Source organism: Lygodium microphyllum, chromosome 9 (genome assembly GCF_053477565.2).
Source record: "Lygodium microphyllum isolate KBCC chromosome 9, Lygodium_microphyllum_v1.1.10, whole genome shotgun sequence".
In the NCBI taxonomy this organism is placed as follows: Eukaryota; Viridiplantae; Streptophyta; class Polypodiopsida; order Schizaeales; family Lygodiaceae; genus Lygodium; species Lygodium microphyllum.
Genome location: NC_141143.1, coordinates 138,521,924 through 138,547,123, shown reverse-complemented (window position 1 = coordinate 138,547,123; position 25,200 = coordinate 138,521,924). Strand labels below are relative to the sequence as shown.

Below are 25,200 nucleotides of genomic sequence, written 5' to 3'. Positions count from 1 at the left end.
GGCGACGGCGTCTGCAAGTACAGGAGGCGCGTCAGGTGGAGCTTCTCGCAGACAGGGCGGCGCTGGTCACGAACTGGCACACGCAGGAGCAGGGCTCGTGACAGACAAGGCGGCTTCAGCTCCAGGTCCAGGCGGCGCAGGCAGCTGGTGGCGCTGTCTGACGAGCTGGCGCTAGGGCACAGAGGCGCCAATCTGGCGGGGCTCCTGGCGGCGCTGCTACAGGAAGGAGATGGGCTGACTGACGAGTCTGCACAGGGCAGACAGATGCAGGCCCAAACCTGAGCTGACTAGCGACGGCGGCTGAGTCCTCGGGAGCTGTGCAAAATCCTCGGGAGTTGTGCAGAGCTGCTGACCAGCTCTGATACCAAATGTCAGATAGGAGAGGATCGAGGTGCAGCTGAAGTGCAGTAGACAGTGTGAGAGTGAGAGACAGAGTTGAGCACGATACCCAATGCAATAGTACTGAATAGAGTGTTAGCTGAAAGTACAAATGATAACCCTTATACCTTAGGGTTATAAGGGGCTGTTCACACCCGAACACAGTAAGTGCCCGTAAGTGTGCACCACAAGCACATACAAAATAGTACACATAATCTGGGGGAAAAAACCTCTCCTACCGAGAGTAAAAAGTGCCCCAGTGTCCTAGTGATCACCCGCACACTCCCATATGAGCGTAGGCGTAAGTAAGGCGTGTGAGATACCCAACATTTTTTGGAGTTTGCCAACACCTTGCTTGGTGATTATGTTTAACATAATCATGAAGTGTTCTCTAACTCTGAATCTGAAGATGTTCTGGAAGCCATTGTGGACCTGAAAAATGTCTTGCACTCATTCTCACTGTTTTATGAACGTGTTGTTATACTCTTCTTCACTGGTAGGATCCCAGTGCTTTCCCATATTTGCCAATGGCTACAAAGTCTACTACAAGGGGAGTGTGTTGAAGAGATTTTTGTTAGGCCCCGAGGCTTTTATGAGGTGCTGTTGAAATCCGAGAAGCATCGTGCTGATCTGCTGACTAAACTGCCATTGTTCTTTGATCGCCGTTTGGTCCATGTTGTGCCATGGCGCCCAATGGCAGATTTTCAGCGCTTGCTTCAACGCGAATGCCCGGTGTGGATTGAAGTGGAAAACTGTCCGACTATCTATTGGCCACCATTAAAGGATGCCATGGCCATTGTGGGCACAGTTTTGGTTCCCCCGAGCCTAAGGGCCATGAATCGTAACCGTTTGTGTATCTTATGGGACACTGCTCGGAAAAGGCTTGCTCGGTTACGTCTTAATTGCTCTGGCATGCATCCTTTGCACTTTCGTTTGAAACGGGGTAACTTTGCGGGGCATTGTTTTTCGTGTGGAAAATTGGGGCATTTTATGACCGAATGTCCAGCCAAGCAACCGACTTCAGATGCTGAGCATGTTTTGCCTCCCTTGGAAGATATGGTGCTTGATGCTCCATCGCAGGATGCAACCGAGCCACTTAAAGTTTTGGATAAAGATAAACAACAGGTTTCGGGTTTGGATTCCTGTGATAATGACTGGGTAGATGTATATGCCAAAAAAGGTAAAAGGTTTGATGCTGGCATGGCGGATACTGTGCCTAATGTTTCACAAGATTCCTTGCATACTTATATGCGCCGAAAAGACATGTTGTCTTCAGACCACACTACCCATGCTATGGTTTCTTCTGCTCCTCGCAATCAGCCCACTAGAAAAGTATATACGGACGGTCCCAAGGGCCCACCTGCTAAGTTGGCTTTTGATGCTAGAGGTAACGTGATTACCCCATGGGATCGTCATTATCCCCGTTCCATCCCCAAGATAGTGGATATACCGTCTACCTCTAAATCTGGCCGTCAGAACTCTTTTGTCGTGTTAGCTGATTTTTTGGATGAGGGAGTCCTTGACATTCTAGCAGAAAAGGTTAAATCGAGGCAAGCTTTGCCTCGTTCCTGATTTTCTTTTTTGAATACACATGAAGATAGGCACGTGGAACGTGCGAGGCATTTGTTCTCGCAATAAGCAGTATGCCATGTGGAGTTTATTGCATGAGAATCAGTGGGATGTCTTGTGTGCTGTTGAGCATAAGAGTCACGGCGAAGCAGGAAAAGTTGTGGATTGCCATGGGTTTCTCTTATTTTATGCAAGGACACATGCCATGCATTATTCTGGTGTGCTTATGATTGTACATGAGAAATATTAGTCTGTTCTTATCAAAAATGATGTACATGGTCGTTTTATGGTGATTGAAGTTTTATTTGAAGGAGAGATCTTATGGCTACTTGGGCTCTATGCTCCAAATGACACTTTATCCCGCCTGGATCTTTGGAATACTTTGCAGACCTCCTTGTCACTTGGCAGACACGATTTTTTGATGGGGGATTTTAATATGTATTGATTCTTCACAGTCCACATCAGAGCATTCGGTGATGGACGCTCCGGAAAGCCGTGTATGAAATGCGTTTACCCTTACCATACTTAAGCAACATCTCTGGTCATGGCTACACCCTTCTTTTACAGGGTTTACTTTTCATTCTGCACAGTATACAACTACATGGTCGCGGTTGGACTGCATGTACATCATACAGGATGATGCTTTTCTTCCTGAGATGCTGGAAATGAAAGTGTTGCAACAATGTGCCTTATCGGACCATTTTCCTCTTCAGCTTGAGATGCTTGCACAACCCATTGTACCTTTTAAGCAATTTCTCGATAGACTCCCTTTGCGTTTCAACTCATCTTATTTGAAGCATTCAATCTTTCAGGGTTATATGCAGCAATTGATTGATAGATTTTTATTGGACTTCTCCTCTGAGGGCAATGCTTCTTTTGAAATATTGCTCTCTAATGTGCAGCGGGTTGTTCGGCAGTATGGAATCCATCATACCTATCTTTGTCGGCAGCATCGACAAGCAGCGGAGGAATTACTGGCTTTGGTTCGTTCTTTACTGGTGGAGACTCCAAATGATGTATTTCTGCTGCCATTGGCTATGCGTTTGGCTGATCTTATTAAAGAGTTCCAATTGAAATCTTATCAGCAAGCCAAATTGCAAAATTCAACTGAGAATTTGCAAGACAATGCTTGTCACACTCATAAGTTCTTTCAAGCTCTCCATGCATCTCCTACTCGGGAGAATATGACTAGACTCCAGGATGCAGAAGGTCAAATGGTCATTGATCCTCAGACTATTATGAATATGTATAGGAATTATTTTCTAGACCTTCTTGGTTCTACTCCTTCACCTTCTGACCAAATTACTCATGCCCGCTCAGTTTTCTATGATTTGGTCCGCAATTAGGTTCCACATGATATGCAAACTACTTTGGAGACAGATATTAGTGAGGCGGAGGTTATGGATGTTCTGTTACACTTGCCCAAGGATAAAAGTCCCGGTTGGGATGGTCTCACCAATGAATTCTTGGAGGTTTGTGCTACCCAATTGGTGAAACCATTGACGGCTATGTTTTAGCAGATTTGGGAAACGGGATTCATGCCTTCCTCGTGGAAAGAACGTCTTATCAAACTGGCGGAGGTTATGGATGTTCTGTTACACTTGCCCAAGGATAAAAGTCCCGGTTGGGATGGTCTCACCAATGAATTCTTGGAGGTTTGTGCTACCCAATTGGTGAAACCATTGACGGCTATGTTTTAGCAGATTTGGGAAACGGGATTCATGCCTTCCTTGTGGAAAGAACGTCTTATCAAACTGCTTCCAAAAGTTCCTTCGCCGTCTATATTGAACCATTGGCAACCAATTTCTTTGATGGGTTCGATGTATAAAATCATTTCCAAAGTGATAGCGAATCGGCTCCATAAGCATCTTCCTGCCATTGTGCATCCTCTTCAATATGGTTTCATTAAGGGCCGAAACATTCTGCATAATGTCTTGAATGTGCAAATGGCTATTAACTATGCAAGGCACTCTAATCAGGAGGTGGTATTGATTCAATTGGACCTGGAAAAGGCTTTTGATTATTTGGACTGGTCTTTCATTGCAAAACTTATGTCTACTATGGGCTTTGGTACTCGGATGTCTCATTTGATCTACACCATTAGTGCTGCGGCTTCTTCGCGAGTTATGCTGAATGGTGATGTTACCGAGCCATTTGTCCTTGCACGCTCTGTGAGACAAAGTTGCCCTTTGTGTCCGCTCTTTTTTGCCCTTGCGACTCATCCGGTTCTTTCGATGTTATCTCATATGGAATCTTCTACTCAGTTGGCTGGATTGTCTCTTCCTTTTGGACAGCACTTCATTAGTCAATCTTTGGCTGATGACAGCTTTATGATTTTGCGTGCGGACAAGGATAATCTTCGCAAAGCATTAGATGTTTGGACTCTTTTTGGTCATGCTTCTAGTCTTCATATCAATGCTTTGAAATCAGCCATTCTCAGTTGCACGGAGTCTGATTTGCAGTCATTAGACTGGCAAGGAATGGTTGTTCCCCGTGGTTCCATTGCCAGGCATCTTAGGTATCTTTAGGTGTTGATGTTCGGCCAAAGCAACTACTAGAGTGGATTTCACAGAAACTGGTAGCTAAGTTTCTGTATTGGAAGTCACGGCTTGGCCCTTCCATGTTCGCCTCAAAGTGGCTCAGACAATTATGTTGCCAATGCTCACATATTTCTTGCCATTGCTGCCTTGGACTACTACTACATTGAATGCTTTTACTCAGTACATTCGTTTCATGTTATGAAAGAAGGACTCCTTGCATACAAGCATTTCATGGATTTCTTGGTCGCATGCATGTACCCCCAAACGCATGGGTGGTGGGGATATTTTGGATGGCCAAACTCATATGCTCGTACTCCGTTGGTTTCTCTTTCGTGCCATGTCCTTGAATCATCACCCGTGGGTCTTTATAGCCCGTTATTTTCTTGAGAATCACGGGCTTGTGCATGGTAATACCCAAATTCGGAGCTCCTGGTGGCATGTTCTTAATGCAGGCTCTCGGTTTTCTAGTCCTTCTTCATCCCTGCTTGCTCATTTGGTATGTTCCTGGAAATTGGTTCTCCAGAAGGCTCAGTGGCATCCGGCGGAGGACTGCTTAGCTACTAACTCTTTTCAACTCGAATTGTTGGCAGCCTCGTGATTACTTTCTTGGGAAGGCAAACATGAGCTCAGACCAAAATTTAACCATATGGCACGTTTGGGCTTGACTTCAGTTTGCAAATGCTACCCTTGCCAATCACAATGTGTTGATATCGTTTCGTACAGCCAGGAGGCTTTTCAGGATCCCTCGTAGATACCGTGATTTATGGGGACAGCTTTTGATGGTGCTCCAGAGCAGACAACCCTTTCCTACCCTTGCTTCGGATCGTCCCTGGCAAGACTGGGACCTTGTAGGCCGGCTGAATTTGGAAAAGGCTTCAGCTAACCAAGTGTATCATCTTCTAATTAAAGATCATCAATGGCTGGTTACCAAAGCTAATACTGTATGGGGATTGCATAAATCTCAGACATGGTGGAAGGTAACAGTGACGGAGGGCTGGTTGAACAAGACACCTTTCAAATGCAAGGTTTTTCTTTGGAGGGTGATGATTGGTGGTCTTCCTCTTGCTTCAGCCCTTTCCAAGCGTCGAATCTCCAACGGCAATTGCTTCTTTTACACCACCAGTGTGAAATCAGCCCGTCATCGATTTCTTTCTTGCCCTCTCGCTAAGAAAATCTGGTCACTCTTGTCAGCGGTTTGGCGAGCAGTGGTTGGTTTCTCGCTAAGCCCTTTTGATTGGGTTTTTGTGCGGCCCAAATACCCCACACCGGCACAGTCGCATATGAAGATCTCGTTTCACTTTCTTCGATACGGGGGCTGTTGGCACAATTGGACAATTCGGAATGCTTTTCTTTTTGATTCAGCCTCTAATGTTCAGGGACATATTGCTAGGCTTAAAGGTCTCTTGCATTGGCAGATAGATCTCATTCGGCACTCTGACTTACTCCCTCGGGAGGACTTACTTCCCTGGCATATGGCAATTTCCTCCGTGTCTTTGCCATGACTTTTGTAACTCTTTTGTTGTTTAGTACTTTATAAATATAACATCCAATACGAAAAGAAAGAGAAAGAGAAAGAGAGAGAGAGAGAGAGAGGCAGTCATGCCCTGCAACCTGTCCATATTTCCCAACTAAGAGCAGGTGATCACATCAGAGCCGGGCACTGTGCGCAGCTGCCCCTGCACTGGTGACTGTTCGTACGCTGCTGTGTCTTCAGGGCAACTGTCTTGACAGTGAAAACAGCCAACCATCGTTTGCATAATAGGCACAGTCCTGGACAGGTGGGCGGCATAACATCATGCAGACTGCACACAGAGATCAAAGACAGCAAGACATTCCAACACATGCAGTCAGGGCTAATCACACCAGGCAGAGAGAAGAATAAAGAAATAGTGACTACTGCTGAGACTTGGAGACAGTGAGACCAGGGAACAAAGCAATGGCTGGTCTTGACATGACGTTTATCAACTAAGCGGTGGATGCTCTTGGCCCTGATTCTGAAGCCAAAGCACGGGAGGAAGAAATGGTTCCTTCGACACAAGAGGCTGCACCTTCTTCTGATATCTGGCCTGCGGATAAGCGCATCAAACATGCTCCAAATGAAACCATTGGTCTACAGGTACATTCCCATGCACAGGTTACTTCCACACCCCATGAATCTCAAGATTTAGACTAGGAGCGTCTATTGGAATTTGCCAACACATTGCTGAGTGAGTATGTTCAGCACAATAAGGAAGCATTTTCTGACTAGGATACAAATGACATCTTGGATGTCAATGTGGATACAAAAACTGTCTTGCATTCATTTTCTGATATGTGGCCTGCGGATAAGCGCATCAAACATGCTCCAAATGAAACCATTGGTCTACAGGTACATTCCCATGCACAGGTTACTTCCACACCCGATGAATCTCAAGATTTAGACTAGGAGCGTCTATTGGAATTTGCCAACACATTGCTGAGTGAGTATGTTCAGCACAATAAGGAAGCATTTTCTGACTAGGATATAAATGACATCTTGGATGTCAATGTGGATACAAAAACTGTCTTGCATTCATTTTCGGTGTTCCATGAAAGAGGAGTTATTCTCTTTTCCACAGGCCAGATTCTAATTCTCTCTTGGATCTGTCAGTGGTTGCAGTCCTTGTTGCAAGGTGATTGTCTAAACAAATGTTTTGTGGGCCCCAAGGAGTTTTAATGAGTTATTGCTAAAATCAGCAAGGCTTCATGATGATCTCCTAGCATAGTTTCCCTTGTTCTTTGATCGCCATTTAGTTCATGTTGTGCCATGGAGACCAATGGCAAACTTTCAAGATCTACTTCAACAGGAATGCCTAGAGTGGGTAGAACTGGAGAGGTGCCCTATTGTGTACTAGCCTCTGCTAAAAGATGCTATGGCAACTATAGGTACTCTCTTGGTTCCTCATAGTTTGAGGGCCACCAATCACAAGTGTATGCATGTTATGGGGTACTTCTTGTAGAAGGCCTAACTAGTTGCACTTGAACTGCCTTGGAATGAATCCTTTGTACTTTCACTTGAATCGGCATACCTTTGTGGACCATTGCTACTCTTGTGGGAAGTTGGGGCATTTTATGGTAGTTTACCCAAAGAAAACCACAGCTCCAGATGCTGGGAACAGTCTGCCCGTCAATGAAAATCCCATGGTTGACCGCCCTCAAGATGATGAGGCCCCTGTTGTGAAAACTCTAGATAAAGGGAAACAGATCGAGCAACTTTCGGATCAGCCAGAGCATGGTTGGGTCGATGTTTTGTTCTAAAGAGGTAAAGAGGCTGATGTCGATATGGCAAATGCTATGCCTCTTACTTTACAGGACTCTTTGCACACCTATGTGCGGTAAAAAGATAAGCCGCCTTTTGCACATGTGGCTAATGAAATGGTTACTTTGCTCCCTAGAGGTCTAATACTAGGAAGGTATCAGCTGATCACTCTTGTGATCCGCCTGCTATACTTGCTTTTGATATGAGAGGTAAAGTGATTACCCCATGGGATCATCATTATCCATGATCCACTCTATGGACAATGAATACTCCTTCCACCTCCAAATTAGAGCATCAGGGTTTGAATTCATTTGCAGTGCTAGCTAATTTCCTAAACGAGGGAGTCCTCCATATTTTGGCAAAGAAGTAAAATTGAGGCAAAAATCAGCCTTGAATGTAATTTTATTCTCCTTGTTTGCATGAAGATTGCCACTTGGACTGTGCATGGAATCTACAATCATAGCAAGCACTGTGACATGTGGAATATTTTGCATGAGAATCATTGGGATGTGCTATGTGCCCTTGAGCACAAGAGTAATGGTGAAGCCAAGAAAATTGTGCATTGTGATGGGTTTCATTTGTTTTATGCCGAGGGTCTACAATGCATTAGTCTAGCATGCTTATGATTGTTCATGAGAAATTTCATCCAGTGCTTGTTAAAAATTATGTGCATGGTCACTTTTTGGTGACTGAAATTTTGTTTGAAGGAGATTTTATGGTTAGTTAGCATTTCTGCACCGAGTGATCCGTTGTCTCGACACGATTTGTGGGATAGACTTAAAACATGGTTGTTGCTTAGCAGGCCAAGCTTGCTCATGGGGGACTTCAATGCGTGTGTAGATCTCTCACAGTCTACTTCTAAGCACTTGGTGATGGACGCACCTAAGAGTCGTGCATGGAATGACTTTGCTTTGGCAGTTTTTAAGCAAGGCATTTGGCCTTGGCTAAGTCCGTCAGCTTCAGGCTTTACCTTTCATTCTAGAGATGAGGATGCTACAACAATATGCCTTGTCAGATCACTTCCCCTTGCAGTTTGAGATGCTTGCACAACCCGTTTCTCCTTTTGCTCAAATTCTGGGGAGGCTACCATTATGCTTTAATTCATCCAATCTGAAACATAAGGTTTTTTATGGTTATATGGGCCAACCACTTGAAAGATTCTTGCTTGACTTCCCATCTGATGGTAGTCACTCTTTTTGAGTAGTTAGTTAATAATGTGCAGAGGGTTGCATGGCAATAAGGCATCCATCATGCTTCTCATTGCAGAGAGCATCGGCAGGCTATAGAGGAATTACTAGCCTTGGTTTTGTTCCTTCTTGTTGGATTCTCCAGACGATGCTTTTCTACTTTCATTGGTAGCAAGGTCGCTTGCTCTTATCAAACAATTTCAGCTGAGATCTTATCAGCAAGCTAAATTGTAAACCTTGATTGAGAATTTGCAAGATTTTCTTGTTAATCTCACAAGTTCTTTCAAGGCCTACATACATCTCCTACCCGAGGAAACATGGTTAGGCTCTAGCAAGCAAATGGACATATGGTTTATAGATCCACAAACCATTGTGAATATGTGCTAAAGCTATTTTCTAGAACTTCTTGGCTCCACTCCCCCACCTTTTGAGCACATTTCCCATGCCCATTTTCCTACCCTAGATATTGATCATCCTTCTTGCCCATGCGCAACCACACATGAAGATATTGTTCCATTTTCTAACATTTTCAGGCTGTTGGCATAACTATATCATTTGAAATGCATTTGTTTTTTCATTCCGCCCGTAGTGTTCAAGGACATATGTCTACACTCAAGGGCCTTCCACACTGGCAGTTAGATCTCATACAGTATGCTAATATTCTTCCTAGCAATGACTTGGTTCCTTGGCATATAGCAATCTTTTTTGTTCCTTTGCTAAGACTTTTGTATTCCTCATACAATCTAATATGGTATAGTATAATTACCTGTTACGAAAAAAGAGAGAAAGAAAGAAAGAAAGATCATGTTAACGTCCTTGGGAGGCCAAAATCAGTCTATAGGACTAATCAAATACATCCATCGTTACAATCCACTTTGGGCATCTTGCCAAATAGACAAAAGGAAACCAAAAAATGGGATAAAACGGTAGTACTATGCTCTTATGACTTATAACAAGGGTTACTATAGCAAACATCATTACATGTGTATACAAGATATTTTATTTTTTTTTCCAAATAAAGTGTGGCTAATTATATTACTTCAGAAAAGACCTGAATACAAAGAAGTCCTCATGCTCAACAGATCAAGCTGGAGCTGGTGAAAGTCACAGATACATCATATATACAAGCCTCTCAAGGCGATTTGGGGGGGAATAGGGGCAAGAAGCCATGGAGGGGGGTGTATCACCATCTGGGGCTGCCTGCCTACATCACGAAGAATAGGTCCTCGCTGCCCCAAGTGTGCATGAAATGACCTCGGAGCTCCTGACGAACCCTGGACTCGCCCTGCACCTGATCCCATCAGCCTCGAAGGGAGTGGATGACGAAGGTCCAAAGCTCTGCTAAGGTCGCCTGTACTGAAAGTCTCTCTCCGCCAAAAGCCACCTAACACCGCAGCTTTCAAATATGCCAACCAGTAAGACTCCCTATGATTTCCCATAGCTCAGAGCGGTCTGTTGTGGGCTCCAGTACGTAGCAAATGGGTAGAGCCTCTAAACCCACCACTGCACACGACCCTGCCTCGATCATGAATATCGTATCCTGCATCCCGGCCTCATACAGAGGGTGACGGCCCTAGCTAACTGCCTGCCAATAGAAAGCACCCCAAGAGATACATCCAAGGTTGGGTGCTATGCGGCGAAGGATGCGGCATACTCCTCTCCACACGAGCTATGCCGCCTCACACGACCAAAGGCAATGCTTTGGGGTTTCCATAGACTATTGTGTGCACCACTTACAAACTCCCTCCTTGACTGATGAACCCTCGCCTCCCTCCTATGAGAACCCTGCTAGTGGCCGATCTGTAAAGTGCGGAGACCCCGGAAATCCAAGCCTGGGGGAACCCCAACCTCACCATGGTGCCCTCTAGGAAATCCCAATCCACCTTGTCATAGGCTTTCTCAAAATCTAAGAGTAGTACAGCCATTCTCTACCCACTGTCTTGGGCCCACTCTGATCGCCTCAAAGAAGGTGAATACATTGTCCACGATACTCCTATCTTGGACAAAACCTGTTTGTGTGTCATGGATGATGTCTGGAAGCAAGGGACGTAGTCGCCTACCAATCATCTTTGCCAGTGCCTTATAGGCCACTGACAATAAGGTGATCGATCTCCACTGGGAAAGCTCCAACCAGTCTCCCCCTTTGGGGAGAAGACTGATAAGGCCTACCGATAGACTCCCTGGCATCTATCGTGAAGTGAAAATCTCCTGAAAGGCCATCAGTAGGGGGTCCTTCACCACTTCCCAGAAGGTAGTGAAGAAAACCTTAGAGAGGCCATCCTCTCCGGGGCATTTCTGCCCGTCCTGTGTGTGGAAAGCCTCCTCTAGTTCCTCCTCTGTGAAGGGGGCTAGGAGGAAGCATCCCATCTCCTCTGTGACGAGGAACGGGATGTTATCCCAGACCTGCTGTCTACATCGTTGTTCTCTAGCTAAGGCTGTCTCCTACTGGAAGAGGCGACTATAGTAGTCGGTGGCAATCTCCATCACCTCGTCTGGGCTAGAACGGGTCCTCCCATACTGATCTTGGAGGCTGCGTATCTGCTCTCCTAAGGTGCGAGGCTGGTGCACCTGAAAAAACTCCCTACACATCGTGTCTCCCTTCCGCGCACAGAAAGTTGCTGAGGTGCGGAAAGAGAACTCAGAGCACCTGTCCTCTAGGTCACCAATGGTTGCTCGCCCACGCACCTCCTGTGCGTGGAGAGTGGGATCCCCTGGTGCCTCCTATAATAATCTGTGCGTGGCTGCAAGGTCCCGTCGAAGTGCTCTATCCTCCTCCCAGCTCTGCTACCTGGCCTGTATGGCTGCCTCTTGGCAGATTCTGCTCGACTCAACTAGGGACTCTACAACCTCCTCTGCGATCTAGCCCCTCCTGCCCCACTCTCTGATCCAAGTCTGTTATCTGTCTCATCATCTCCTTCCTTCTATAGATCGAATCAGGGATCCAACAAGATCGTGTATCTAGGGCAGATGCTAGGGGATCTAGTGTCAGGAGAACCCGGGCAATGATCGAACAACGTGGTGCCCGCCAACTGCCCAATCTGGCCTCCCCGAGAGCCTCCCCCCTCTCCCACATAAACCTGTCCAACCGCTCCAACAGGACTCCACCTAGCCACCTGTAACCCCAAGAGAAGTCCACCGACCTCTCCCTCCTGTGGAAGGCAGGGTCTCTCCAGGCATCGCGTGCTCCTACTGCCAATAGAAACACCTCCCATGCCTCCTGCTCCTCCCCGGCCATGCCCTGGTAGTTTCTCCCTCTGCCCTGGTGGTCCTCCAAAGCCTCCAGGTTGTTGAAGTCTCCTCCAACAATCCAGGAGTCCACCCCTGGGAGTCCTTCCGCGATCTCCACCCAGAACCTACTGCGTGCCCTAACCTCCATGGAAGCATAGATCTTAAGGACTCCAAGTCCCCAATATCCAATCTGATCCATAGCACCCTCCCTGCCACTATCGTCCCGTGGTCTCGAACACAAGCAGTAGGACTCGGACCAATAGAGATGCATACGCCTCCACTCCTACCGTGGGCACCTATGGCGTGCTCCCAACAAGTGTACGAGCTGCCTGGGAGTACCTTCCCTACCTACTGGGCCTGGGTGTGGGTGAGTTTGTACTCCTATAGAAGTAAGATGTCGATCCGTCCGGCAAGGGCAGACTGCAACTCCTGTTGAACAATCAATTTCCTGAAACCACGTGCCCCGCTCTAGTGGAGGCTATTCACATTCAAGATGCAAGGTGTGAGCTCATGGGAAAACCTGTGACTGCCCGAACAGGCATCTGTTTGGTGTGGAGGCTACTGATGACGAGGAGGAGCTATGAGGCATGCAGGTATGCTTTGCCACCGGTATAGAGGGCGAGCTCCATTCCCCCATGGTGGCCCTCAGCTGGACCATAGAGGTAATGGAAGTTCTAGGTGGTACAATCAACGCATCTATCAACCATGCTGAGAGTCGAGACTCTGTGCACTGGTAGAAACGGGCCGCCTGTGCCAGGGGCCACTTGATCACATCCCTCGGAGCTCTCCACTATGGAGGGGCTCGAAAGATAATGCTCAGGTGAGGGACCTCGGCACTAGCCCACCAGTTAATGTCCATCATGCAACCAGGCCACTGCTATGCAAACAATGCTAGTCCTTCTTCTCCCATCCACTGGGAGGTATGGTCCGCCACCTGACTCTTCAACTCTTCCTCTATCTGTGTCGTCGTCCACTCCCCTAAGTGAGAGGACTGAAGAAAAAAAGTGTATGTGAGCGTGCAATCACTCGTATACAATAGTTGTAATCTTACATAGGTTTATTTCTTGGAAGGTGGGGTACAGAAGTCTCTAATGATTGCTTTTCCTCCTCTGTACACTACCTACTTGCCATTCTTGCCTGCATCTCTAACTTTAGCCAATTTCACTAGTTGTCAAGTTGATTATTTAGTTGGAGTGGAGTCAAGCTATAACATGTCCCATCTTGGGGAGGAGCCCTCCAATTCTAACCTCCTTTTATTTGCTCTCAATCTTTCATTTTTTTTCATTATTACTAAGACCACTTCTATGAAAAATGGTGCTGAATTTGAATTTCCCTTTAAGCTCCGTTTGGAGTTTCTCTTGCATGGGTTCCTCCTTCACTTTCTAAATGGAAACCAAAATAGAAATCGATGGAATACTATGCACTTAATGACTCTCATATCTCAACACAAGTGTCTGGATTCATGGTACATTTTAACCGATAATGTAATCAAGGCATGGGCCTATGCATCTTTGCCATCCCAATTCACAACGAATCTGCTCAAACCTACAACATCCTCAACAATACTTGCTTTTGCTACACTTGCAGCTTCTAGTACCACACCAAGTCATACTTTATTTCTCTGCACAATGTTCTAGAGTCCTTTTGCAACCAATACATGATGTATCATTTAAGTTCATAATGGATAGTTCCATCCAATTTATCCTCAACAATTGCCAAACAAAATACATCATTGTTGACAACCATGGCCATTGACTACACTTCTTGCAAACTTACCTGCAAAATTGACTGATGTCGAAAATTCTATACAAAAGGACAAAATACCTTGTATACCAGTAATAGTGCAAGCAAAGCTCAAAACGAACCTGAATCAAAAATCTGACGACATCAAGCCCTACAAGCTTTCCCGCAATATTTTTCAACTTGCAAATGTTCGTTCATTCTTGTCCCAATCGCAAGAGATGAAACCGGGTGTTGATGACTCTGCCCAAGGAGTCGAAGCCCGTATTGATAACAATTGTTAGATTCATAGGAACACACACACAAAACTTGGAGAAGAAGCTTGAAAGTAAACAACACAAACAATATTAAGAGGTAAAGTAGAAGACTTCTAAGAATATGCCCTAGAGTGAAATAAGCATATGTACAGTTCCTGTTCCCATGTCCCCGTTCCCTAGGTTTGGCATCCCCGTCACCGTCACCATCCCCGTCTCCCCATTCCCCGTTCCCATTCCCCATTTCATGTTTCTATGGGCTGCAGGGTGGCTCTAAGAGGATTAGGAGTAGAGAGGCCTTTTTGCAAACCTAGAACTCTAGCAGCTTCTTTCACACACACCCTCAGACGACTGCCATTATAGCCCAGAAAATTGGTTGTTCACACAACCCTTGTATTTTTTATGTACTTAGATACTCTCTACAAGTTTTGTACTTTGTATTTTACCTCAGAGGTATTTTCTCCAAGGTATTATTAATAGGATTTTTCTTTCTTTTTGCCAAAGTTATCACAACAAGCACACTCATTGCTGCAACTCTGAATATCACTGATTCAGTATATACATGAAAATACACACGATAAAATCATCACACTCAATACAAGCCATTGATCCCTAAAGTTCACACACAACATTGTTAACCTTAATCTCATCTTCATAGCATGTAAAATTGTTCCATATAAGTCCAATGTGTTCCAACTGCTTTCCTTGTGCAAGAGCTGTCAATTCCTTTGAAACAACACCTATATCCTTACTTCTCCACAGTTCAACCTGTTAAACACATTCATAATAAGCAACTAGTCAAACATGTTTCCGAAAATAGATTCTTATAAACTTTGTCAATCAAGAGTAGGATAAGGTATTGAAATAGTTTAGCAAAGACAAAGCACATAGACAAACATTCATCTTTAACTTGTTTTATCAAGCTTACAAACCTTTAAATATTTAAAGGGGCCTCCAGGCCGATAATACATCAATGGTGTCCTGTAAGCCAAAGTCACTCTAGAGACCTGCAAAAGCAGCTGAATGGTTTCTAAAACATTGAAATTACGATCCAAAACATGAAATCGGTGCTCTTTGAATCTGGAGATCTAAACATATTAAGACTCACTCATCAGTTGGCATCATGGTGACCATAATTAATCAAAAGTTTATCCACACTCACTGTACAAGATCCTCTTTCATATTTCTCATCTGACAAACAAAAGATTCATAAGCACACTTACAAATGAGCAATCCTCAATGCCATGCTTTTTCTTGGAAGCCAACACGTGCTCATTGATGTAATCGCTTAACTTCTGTATGCTTTCTTCTCCAAGATTGCAGGAGCCATCCGTGGTAATTGGTGCTGGAAACCAAAAGTAAGGAAGAAAATCTACCAAAAGAAACAAGGGCATAAGTATTGACCTCAAATCCAAACTGCAAGCATAGTTGTCAAGTATGAAAGGTACGATACCATACACTATGATAACATATGATACTAATTAGTAGTTTAAGATTTTGTAAGATACAAAGGTACGATATTAATTCCCAAAAAAAAAAAATAACTTCGGTATTTTGGACTACAGATGATAGAATACAAGTTTACAACCAAAATAGCAATGCCACTAGAGTTTATAAGATGAATACATGAGGGTAACAAGACAAAACCTCATGTCGAACATGTGCAACATGCATGATACATTATACATCATACAAAAAAAAGCTAAGTGTAGGGTGGATGGACAGAGAGGCTCTTCATTCTTTTTGTGTGTGTGTGTGTGTGTTAAAATTATGTATTCAGTTTGGAAATTGGGCCCTATGGAGGGGCTTTTTGTTTTTTCTTTTGAAGGCTTGGAAGTTGGAAGATACAAAATGGCCCAATCTGAATGGGCAAAAAAAACCCATTTTTTGTGTGAATTGGTATAGATATGTACCATATGGTATGGTATGAACCATAAGGGACAGACCAGTCCATACGACATACAAAGACAGCTATGAGTCCAAGTTTGAAACAAAAGAATTTACAACATGATCAAACCAAGCACCATTACCATGAACATTGCAGCAAACATTGTGCCCTTCAGGTGTAACTCCATACAGATGCACCTGACAAATATAAAAGAACATGTCAGATCACCTCTTGCTCAACCAATCACTTAACCTTAACTGCTAAACAAGTGTGAAAATGTTGACTACAATGAAGATTTATATGATGCTCAATGCTGGTCAATAAACTCCAGAACTGTGCTCATGATTTCAAATGATCACCACTTTGACAATAGCATCAAAGTCCCACTTCCTGTCTTGAACAAGGTGATATCTTGTCAAAGTTTTGATGCAAATTTAACAATGATTCATCCTATTCATAGAAAGCCCAACTCCAGTGGAACGCCAAAGTGTCAACAGCTCAACATAAGAGATTAGATAGACCCACCTATGTTTTAGGGACTTCAACACACTCAATGGCAACCTACCTCTCACCTAGGCTCCTCTGCCATCCTATCTCTCACTCTTAGGCTGTGCTATTCCTATCCCAATAATACTAATAAGATACAAGCAAGCTCAAGAACAAATGCACAAACTCATTGATGCCTCCACCTCTATCATTGTACTCCATGTCAATAGGGAGAAACCCGATGGCCTCCAATCCACATGGTAAGCTTCAATGGCTTCCTCCCCATCCACAACACCATGATCCCATGAACAAGCAAGAGAGAAGAGGGACGAATACTTAGGTATGCAAGCAAAGAAGAGCTCTCTCTCTCTCTCTCTCTTTTTTTGTAAAAGGTAATTGTATTAATTACGAAGAAAGTACAAGATTACACGAGTACAAGAGGCACGAGGGCCATAGGCCAACGTGTGGGAAATCCCCGGACTAGGGTACTAAAAAGTTACACCAATCATGGCAAGGACCCAGAGGCAATTGCCAAATGCCAGGAATACAAATCCTCCCGAGGGAGCAAGTCAGAGTGCCTGATGAGATCTAGCTGCCAATGCAAGAGCCCTTTAAGCCTTGCAATATGTCGCGGTACATTAGAAGCCGAATCAAAGAGAAAAGCATTTCGGGTGGTCCAAATGTGCCAGCATCCCCAGTATCTGAAAAAATGGAATAAGATCTTCATATGTAACGGTGGTGGTGTGGGATACTTCGGGCGCACAAAAACCCAATCGAAGGGAGTCAGTGAAGACCCCACCACCGCGTGCCAGATTCGTGACAAGAGTGACCAGATATTCTTGGCGAGCGGGCAAGAAAGAAAACGATGTCGGGCCGATTCCGCCGAAGTGGTGCAGAAGAAGCAAGTGCCATTCGAGATTCGACGCTTGGAAAGGGCCGAGGCAAGAGGAAGACCACCAATCATTACCCGCCACAGAAAGACCTTGCATTTGAAAGGTGTCTTGTTCTGCCATCCCTCCATCAGCGTTGCCTGCCACCATGACAGTGATTTCCGCAGGCCCCAAACAGCATTAACTTTCACGCCCAACCATTGGTGATCTTTAATGAGAAGATGATACACCTGCTTAGTAGAGGCCTTTTCCAGACTCAACCGGCCTGCAAGGTCCCAGTCCTGCCAAGGGCGATCCATAGCCAGGGCAGGAAAGGGTTGCCTACCTTGAAGTTCCGAGGAAAGCTTCCCCCATAAATCACGGTATCCGCGCGGGATCCTGAAAAGTCTCCTAGCAGTCCGAAATGATGCAAGGACATTGCGAGTGGCAAGGGTAGCATCCGCAATCGAAGTCACACCCAAACGGGCCATGCGGTTAAATCTTGGTCTGAGCTGATGTTTATCTTCCCATGAAAGTAATGTGGATACCGCCAACAATTCCAGCTGAAAAGAATTTGTCTGCACGCGGTCCCCTACAGGATGCCAACGGGCCTTTTGGAGCACCACTTTCCAAGAGCCGACCAAATGCACTAACAAAGAGGAAGAGGGACTGGAGAAACGAGCGTCAGCATTAAGGACATGCCACCATGAGGCTCGAAGCCGTGTGTTACCCTGGCGGAGGCCGCTGTCCTCAAGAAAACAACGGGCTATGATGGTCCACGGGTGATGATCCACACACATGGCACGAAACAGAGACCAACGAAGAGCCAGCATATGAGTTTCTGCATCCAAAATAGCTCCACCACCCATGCGCTTAGGGGTACATGCATGTGACCATGAAATCCAGGAAATGCCTGCCTGCAGTGAATCTTTCTTCCATAGCATGAAACGAATGGGATGAGTAAGAGCCTTCAAAGTACTGGGCGTCCATGGCAGTAATGGCAAGAAATACGTCAGCATTGGTAGCATAATTGTCTGAGCCACTTTGAGGCGGACATGGAACGGCCAGGCTTGCGACTTCCAATACATAAACTTCACGGCCAGTTTGTGTGAAATCCACTCCAGCAGGGCCTTTGGCCGTACATCCACCCCCAATGGGTATCCAAGATGCCTGACAATCGCGCCACGAGAAACCACCTGGCCCTGCCAGCCTAATGACTCTAAATCAGGCTCCGTGCAACTGAGAATGGCTGACTTGAAGGCGTTGATGCGAAGACCAGAAGCTCTCTCTCTCTCTCTCTCTCTCTCTCTCTCTCTCTCTCTCTCTCTCTCTCTCTCTCTCTCTCTCTCTCTCTCTCTCTCTCTCGTAAAGGGTAATTTTAATAATTACCAAAACATAATCTCAACAGTAAAACATGACCAAGAGTACAAAGATACAACATTATCAAAAGGACAAAGGAACTGGTGTTGAAAAATGACAGCCAACTATGGAGGAGAGAAAAGAAAGACAATGAGAGTGTGCTAAAGCAAAAGAGTAGAGTGTACTTGCTGAAATGAAAGATACAAGATACGTCTAAGATAGACCTGACTCTAACTCAACTAGAGTTAATTGACTCCAACTCTAAGAGTGGTGACACAAATTATAACTTTAGTTGTGTTCACACTAAGAACTGAAAAGGAACTAAAGACTAAAACATCGGGCACTACCCATAGAATTGGAAAATTCTAACACCCCCCTCCAATGCCAATGTGGCAAAGTACATGAATGATCAATCACCAAAGGATACAAGTTTAAGGACCTGCGAAAAGCCTCAAACTTCTCACAAGGTAGTGCCTTGGTGAAGATGTCTGCAATATTTTCCTATGTAGGAACATACATCAAGCTTATCTCTTGCATAGCATCTCTCTTTGACATAATAGTAATGCAACTCAATATGTTTCATGCGAGCATGAAACACAGAATTTCGTGCCACTACAATAGCACTCTGACTATCAAAAAGAATGGGTGTAGGACCCTCCAATGGTAAATATACAACAATCTCTGCAACCATACACATTCCACTATTGCCGTGAAGCCTCAACCTCACAAGACAAGGCAGCCACTGTAGGTTGTTTCTTGCTTAGCCATGAAATGCATGAACGGCCTAGAAAGAAACAATGTCCACTAGCAGACTACCTAGTGTCTACATCACTAGCCCAATCTGAATCACTGTAAGCTTGTAATTGCAAGTCTCCCCCCTGGAAAATAATAATGCATGTGGCTGAGTACCTTGCAAGTATTTGAAGGTCTGCTTAAGAGCTTGTCAATGTATAGTACATAGGCCATGCATATACCTACTCACCTGAGATACTCCATATTGAATGTCAAGGTGTGTGTTGCAAAGATAAATAAGACAGCCAACAGCTTGCTGGCTGTAAATTGCAGCATCAGACATCTCTTCACCATCATGCATAGATAGCTTTAAGCTTGGCTCCATAAGAATGCACATAGGTTTGCAATCTTGTGTATTAAACCTATGTAACAGCTTATCCACATGTTGTGACTATGCATGCTGATACCATGCTGATTTTGGGTGAACTCAATCCCCAAATAATAGTGCGAATAGCCTATATCTGACATCGCAAATACATGTTTTAATTCAGCCTTGAAATCTGCAATTTTTGCTTCCAAAGGTCTAGTGACTAGCATGTCATCCACATAAAGAATAATAATCAGCAAGTCCCGCCTCCCCCTTCATTCATAATGTAGGGAGTGGGAGCAATTGGTCTGTTTTTAAAACCTTTGCTAACCAAATATACATCAATTTTAGAGTATCATATTCGAGAAGCCTGTTTGAGGCCATAAAGAGCTTTGTTTAGCTTGCATACCATATGCTCTTTCCCCTTAACCACAAATCCTGGAGGTTGTCACACATAAACATCCTCATGCAAATCCCCATTCAAGAATGTTGTCTTAATGTCCAACTGATGTACCTTCCAACCACAATTTACGGCCATAGCAATTACACATCTCATCGTACTCATATAGAATGTAGGAGCAAAAGTCTCTTCATAATCTATGCCCTTCTTCTATGCATAGCCTTTTGCTACCAACCGTGATTTGTACCTGTCAATGGTACCATCAACCTTGTGCTTGAGTTTAAAAACCCATTTTGTGCCAATGGTCTTCTTGCCAAGTGGTAAATCCATAAGATCCCATGCAGAGTTAGTGGCAACAGAGTCTGACTCATCCTACATGGCATGCATACAATGTACATCTTGCTAAGCTTTGTCCAAGGAAGTAGCTTCATCATCATCCAACAATGAGCTCATAATTACATGCTCATCATAATCATCTACTTCCATAAAATCAGCCAAATGGACACCCCCCGCATGATGTGTTGCATGTCTAGTAGCCCTTCCAATTCGTTGAGCTAAAGAAGCATCGATTTTACTCTCCTAGAGAGTTTGTAGCACCCATCTCGGGATTGTTTTTGCTGCATTTATAGCAACCCTTTCATGCTATGGTGCATCTTCCACAGCATGTAGCAAGCCATCATCAATACCCTACTATTCAGGCGCATATGATACAAAAACAGCTTGTTGTATTATGTTTGTTCAGCCATTAACAACGTGCACAGACTCCAAAAAAAGTGGCAAGAGACCCTCAAAGACATCACCAATGTCATGGATGACTGGCATTTGAAACTAATCATGTGAAAATGCAACATTTTCAGCAAATATGACATCCCTACTAACAAAAACATTCTTTGTGCTTGGGGCATACAAGCGATAGGCCTTGCTTTCCAAATTGTAGCCAATAAATAGGCATTTTACAGCCTTGTCATCATCAAGCTTCCCATGAAGCTCTTTCTAAACATGTGCATAGGCTATGCAACCAAACACCCGAAAGTAATCAACATTGGGTTTCTTGCCATGCAAAGCTTTAAACAGCGTAATCGTCTTTAGTGCCTTAGTGGATGCACAATTCAACAAATAACTCACATTAAAGGCCTTCTAATCAAATTTATGAGGCAACCCTTTGCTTTTGAGCATACAAGAAGTCATCTCCATAAGAGTGCAATTCTTCCTTTCAGTAACACCATTCAGCTGAGGACTCATTCTAGCAGTAGCGTGATGCGTAATTCCATGATCAAGCAAATATGTCTCAAAAGCATGAGACATGTACTCCCCTACCATTTATGTGCAAAGTATCTACACTTTCCTAGAGAGTTTGTAGCACCCATCTCGGGATTGTTTTTGCTGCATTTATAGCAACCCTTTCATGCTATGGTGCATCTTCCACAGCATGTAGCAAGCCATCATCAATACCCTACTATTCAGGCGCATATGATACAAAAACAGCTTGTTGTATTATGTTTGTTCAGCCATTAACAACGTGCACAGACTCCAAAAAAAGTGGCAAGAGACCCTCAAAGACATCACCAATGTCATGGATGACTGGCATTTGAAACTAATCATGTGAAAATGCAACATTTTCAGCAAATATGACATCCCTACTAACAAAAACATTCTTTGTGCTTGGGGCATACAAGCGATAGGCCTTGCTTTCCAAATTGTAGCCAATAAATAGGCATTTTACAGCCTTGTCATCATCAAGCTTCCCATGAAGCTCTTTCAGAACATGTGCATAGGCTATGCAACCAAACACCCGAAAGTAATCAACATTGGGTTTCTTGCCATGCAAAGCTTTAAACAGCGTAATCGTCTTTAGTGCCTTAGTGGATGCACAATTCAACAAATAACTCACATTAAAGGCCTTCTAATCAAATTTATGAGGCAACCCTTTGCTTTTGAGCATACAAGAAGTCATCTCCATAAGAGTGCAATTCTTCCTTTCAGTAACACCATTCAGCTGAGGACTCATTCTAGCAGTAGCGTGATGCGTAATTCCATGATCAAGCAAATATGTCTCAAAAGCATGAGACATGTACTCCCCTACCATTTATGTGCAAAGTATCTACACTTTCCTAGAGAGTTTGTAGCACCCATCTCGGGATTGTTTTTGCTGCATTTATAGCAACCCTTTCATGCTATGGTGCATCTTCCACAGCATGTAGCAAGCCATCATCAATACCCTACTATTCAGGCGCATATGATACAAAAACAGCTTGTTGTATTATGTTTGTTCAGCCATTAACAACGTGCACAGACTCCAAAAAAAGTGGCAAGAGACCCTCAAAGACATCACCAATGTCATGGATGACTGGCATTTGAAACTAATCATGTGAAAATGCAACATTTTCAGCAAATATGACATCCCTACTAACAAAAACATTCTTTGTGCTTGGGGCATACAAGCGATAGGCCTTGCTTTCCAAATTGTAGCCAATAAATAGGCATTTTACAGCCTTGTCATCATCAAGCTTCCCATGAAGCTCTTTCAGAACATGTGCATAGGCTATGCAACCAAACACCCGAAAGTAATCAACATTGGGTTTCTTGCCATGCAAAGCTTTAAACAGCGTAATCGTCTTTAGTGCCTTAGTGGATGCACAATTCAACAAATAACTCACATTAAAGGCCTTCTAATCAAATTTATGAGGCAACCCTTTGCTTTTGAGCATACAAGAAGTCATCTCCATAAGAGTGCAATTCTTCCTTTCAGTAACACCATTCAGCTGAGGACTCATTCTAGCAGTAGCGTGATGCGTAATTCCATGATCAAGCAAATATGTCTCAAAAGCATGAGACATGTACTCCCCTACCATTTATGTGCAAAGTATCTACACTTTCAAGCTAGTTTCAACCTCAAGCTTTGCAACAAGATGTTTAAAATGCATAAACAAATCAGATTTTGCTTTAGCCTATACACCCATGTATACCAAGAGTAGTCATCAATAAATGTAACAAAGTAAAGATGACCTCCAAGTGCACGTGTCCTCCTGGGACCACAAACATTAGAGTGAATAAGCTGCAATTTCTGAACAGCACGCACTGTACCATCCTTGTTGAAGGCAAATCTGTGCATCTTGTCCAAAATACATCCCTTGCATGCATGAAGAGGTGGAGTGTCCACTAGAGGCAATGCATCTACCATATGACACCTCTGAAAGGTCATCAAACTCCCAAAACTCATATGTCCATAGCAAGCATACCATAGCTCGGCATTCTGCATAGCAAGCAATAGAGTAGTGACTGCCAGAGCATCATATCCCTATGCATCATAGGTATCCAACAAAAACAAACCATTATACAAGGTCTCAAACAGCCTGAGTGCACAATCCATCTCCTTGTCTTTGACAATGCATTTGTCATCCTCAAAGATGACCTGAAAGCCATGCTTATTAAAAGCAGAGATAGACAACAAGTTCTTTGTAATGCTAAGCACAAACAAGACATCTAGAAGCATGAAGTTGAAACCATCTACAGCAGCAATAGTGACTGTCTCAATGCCACAAACATCATAACTGCTACTATTCGCACATGTAATGCGCTTCCCAATAGGCAAAAAGGAAAACAAACACTTCCTAGAGGTTATGTGCTTTTAAGCTCCACTATCAAAATACCATGTTTAATGCATTTCAGTAGCATTAAATGCTAAATCATCCATTCAAGAATCATAACTGCAAGTTAGAAATACATAGTCCTCCACAAAGTTGGCTGAACCATCACCATCAGTAGATTTGCTAGCTGATGTCTCTTGGACAACCAAATCGGACTCCTTTTTTTTCTCTTTGGCTAATCTCTTATGGCATTTATCAATATAATGACCTGACTTTTTGCAATAATGACATTTCATCTTATTTTTAGACTTTTCTATGTCTTAGACAGCCTTATTTGATGGCTGTCGAGCATCACCCTTTTGTTGATTTTTTGCATTTTGCTTGACTTTTCCTTAGCCTTTGAACTTGAAAAGCATAGCAACATCTCCTGAACGCAATGCAACATTCTTCCAAGTTTGTTCCTCTTGCAACAAGAGGCCTTCCAACTCCACAAATATAAGGGGCTGCTATGCCCCTCTCCCCCCCCTCTCCCCGCCAAAGACAACATCAAAGAGGTATGGAAACGAAGATATGACTCTGGAAGAGAGTTCAATGTGATGCTTACTAATTTGGCATCCTAAATGATTTCATCCACATTGAGCAGCTACTCGTGCAAATCCTATATGTGAGTAAGGTGATCTATCATGCTATCACCCTCGTTCATGTTCACATTGGCCAACTCTCTATGGAGATAAGATATTATGGTCTCGTTATGTGCTACAAACATAAACTCAACTACATCCCATGCTGAATTAAGGTCTTACAAGACCAGATGTGTGCAATGATCGATCTTTTCACTACCAAGGAAATCAAGGAAAGTGCATATACATTTTTGAATCCCATCTTCTCTTATCATGGGTAGAAGGGGAAGGAGGCGGTAGCAGCACTAACAATGTAACCAGCCTTCCTTCCGTGGATGGGTGGTAAATTCTTGATTACAACTTAATTACAGCAGCAAACAATTAGTGCAAATCTGAAAATACAAATTTACCTACTGATCTTGGACAATGCACACCCGATTGGCCCCAAAATTGGCACCCCCTTTGGTATTTCTTTAGCTTTATTGAAAAAAAAGTTGATTTACAATGGGATTCTCCCAATCCCCTTCGCAATCCAAACTCCCCTTGCTGTCCAAAGTGACCAGCAAGTCATCAATCTGATTTGCCCCTTGATTCGAGCACTTAATTGGCCTTCACCCACTTCATAGACAATGGAAATACCCCAAATTCAATGGATGGCTAGTCATCCACTTAAATTTAGCTGAAATTCACCTTCAACCCAAAAAAATCCAAGCCTTGGA

At 43.9% G+C, this 25,200-nt stretch overlaps 1 protein-coding gene across 4 annotated transcripts in view; it reads right to left on the bottom strand.

The window, feature by feature from the left end:
- Positions 1 to 25,200, bottom strand: part of LOC148031634 (DNA polymerase delta catalytic subunit-like) — a 261,645-nt gene that overhangs the window by 160,100 nt on the left and 76,345 nt on the right. For 2 of the 4 annotated variants that reach the window (XM_087685222.1, XM_087685223.1), the window contains 4 exons: positions 16,204 to 16,258; positions 15,397 to 15,545; positions 15,106 to 15,180; positions 14,813 to 14,941 (listed from right to left, as the gene is read on the bottom strand). In XM_087685222.1, coding sequence (XP_087541348.1) covers positions 14,813 to 14,941; positions 15,106 to 15,180; positions 15,397 to 15,545; positions 16,204 to 16,258 — 408 coding nt within the window. Of the gene's footprint in view, positions 1 to 14,044; positions 14,165 to 14,812; positions 14,942 to 15,105; positions 15,181 to 15,396; positions 15,546 to 16,203; positions 16,259 to 25,200 lie in introns of those variants that run through there. The other 2 variants (XM_087685221.1, XM_087685224.1) reach the window with 2 other exon arrangements.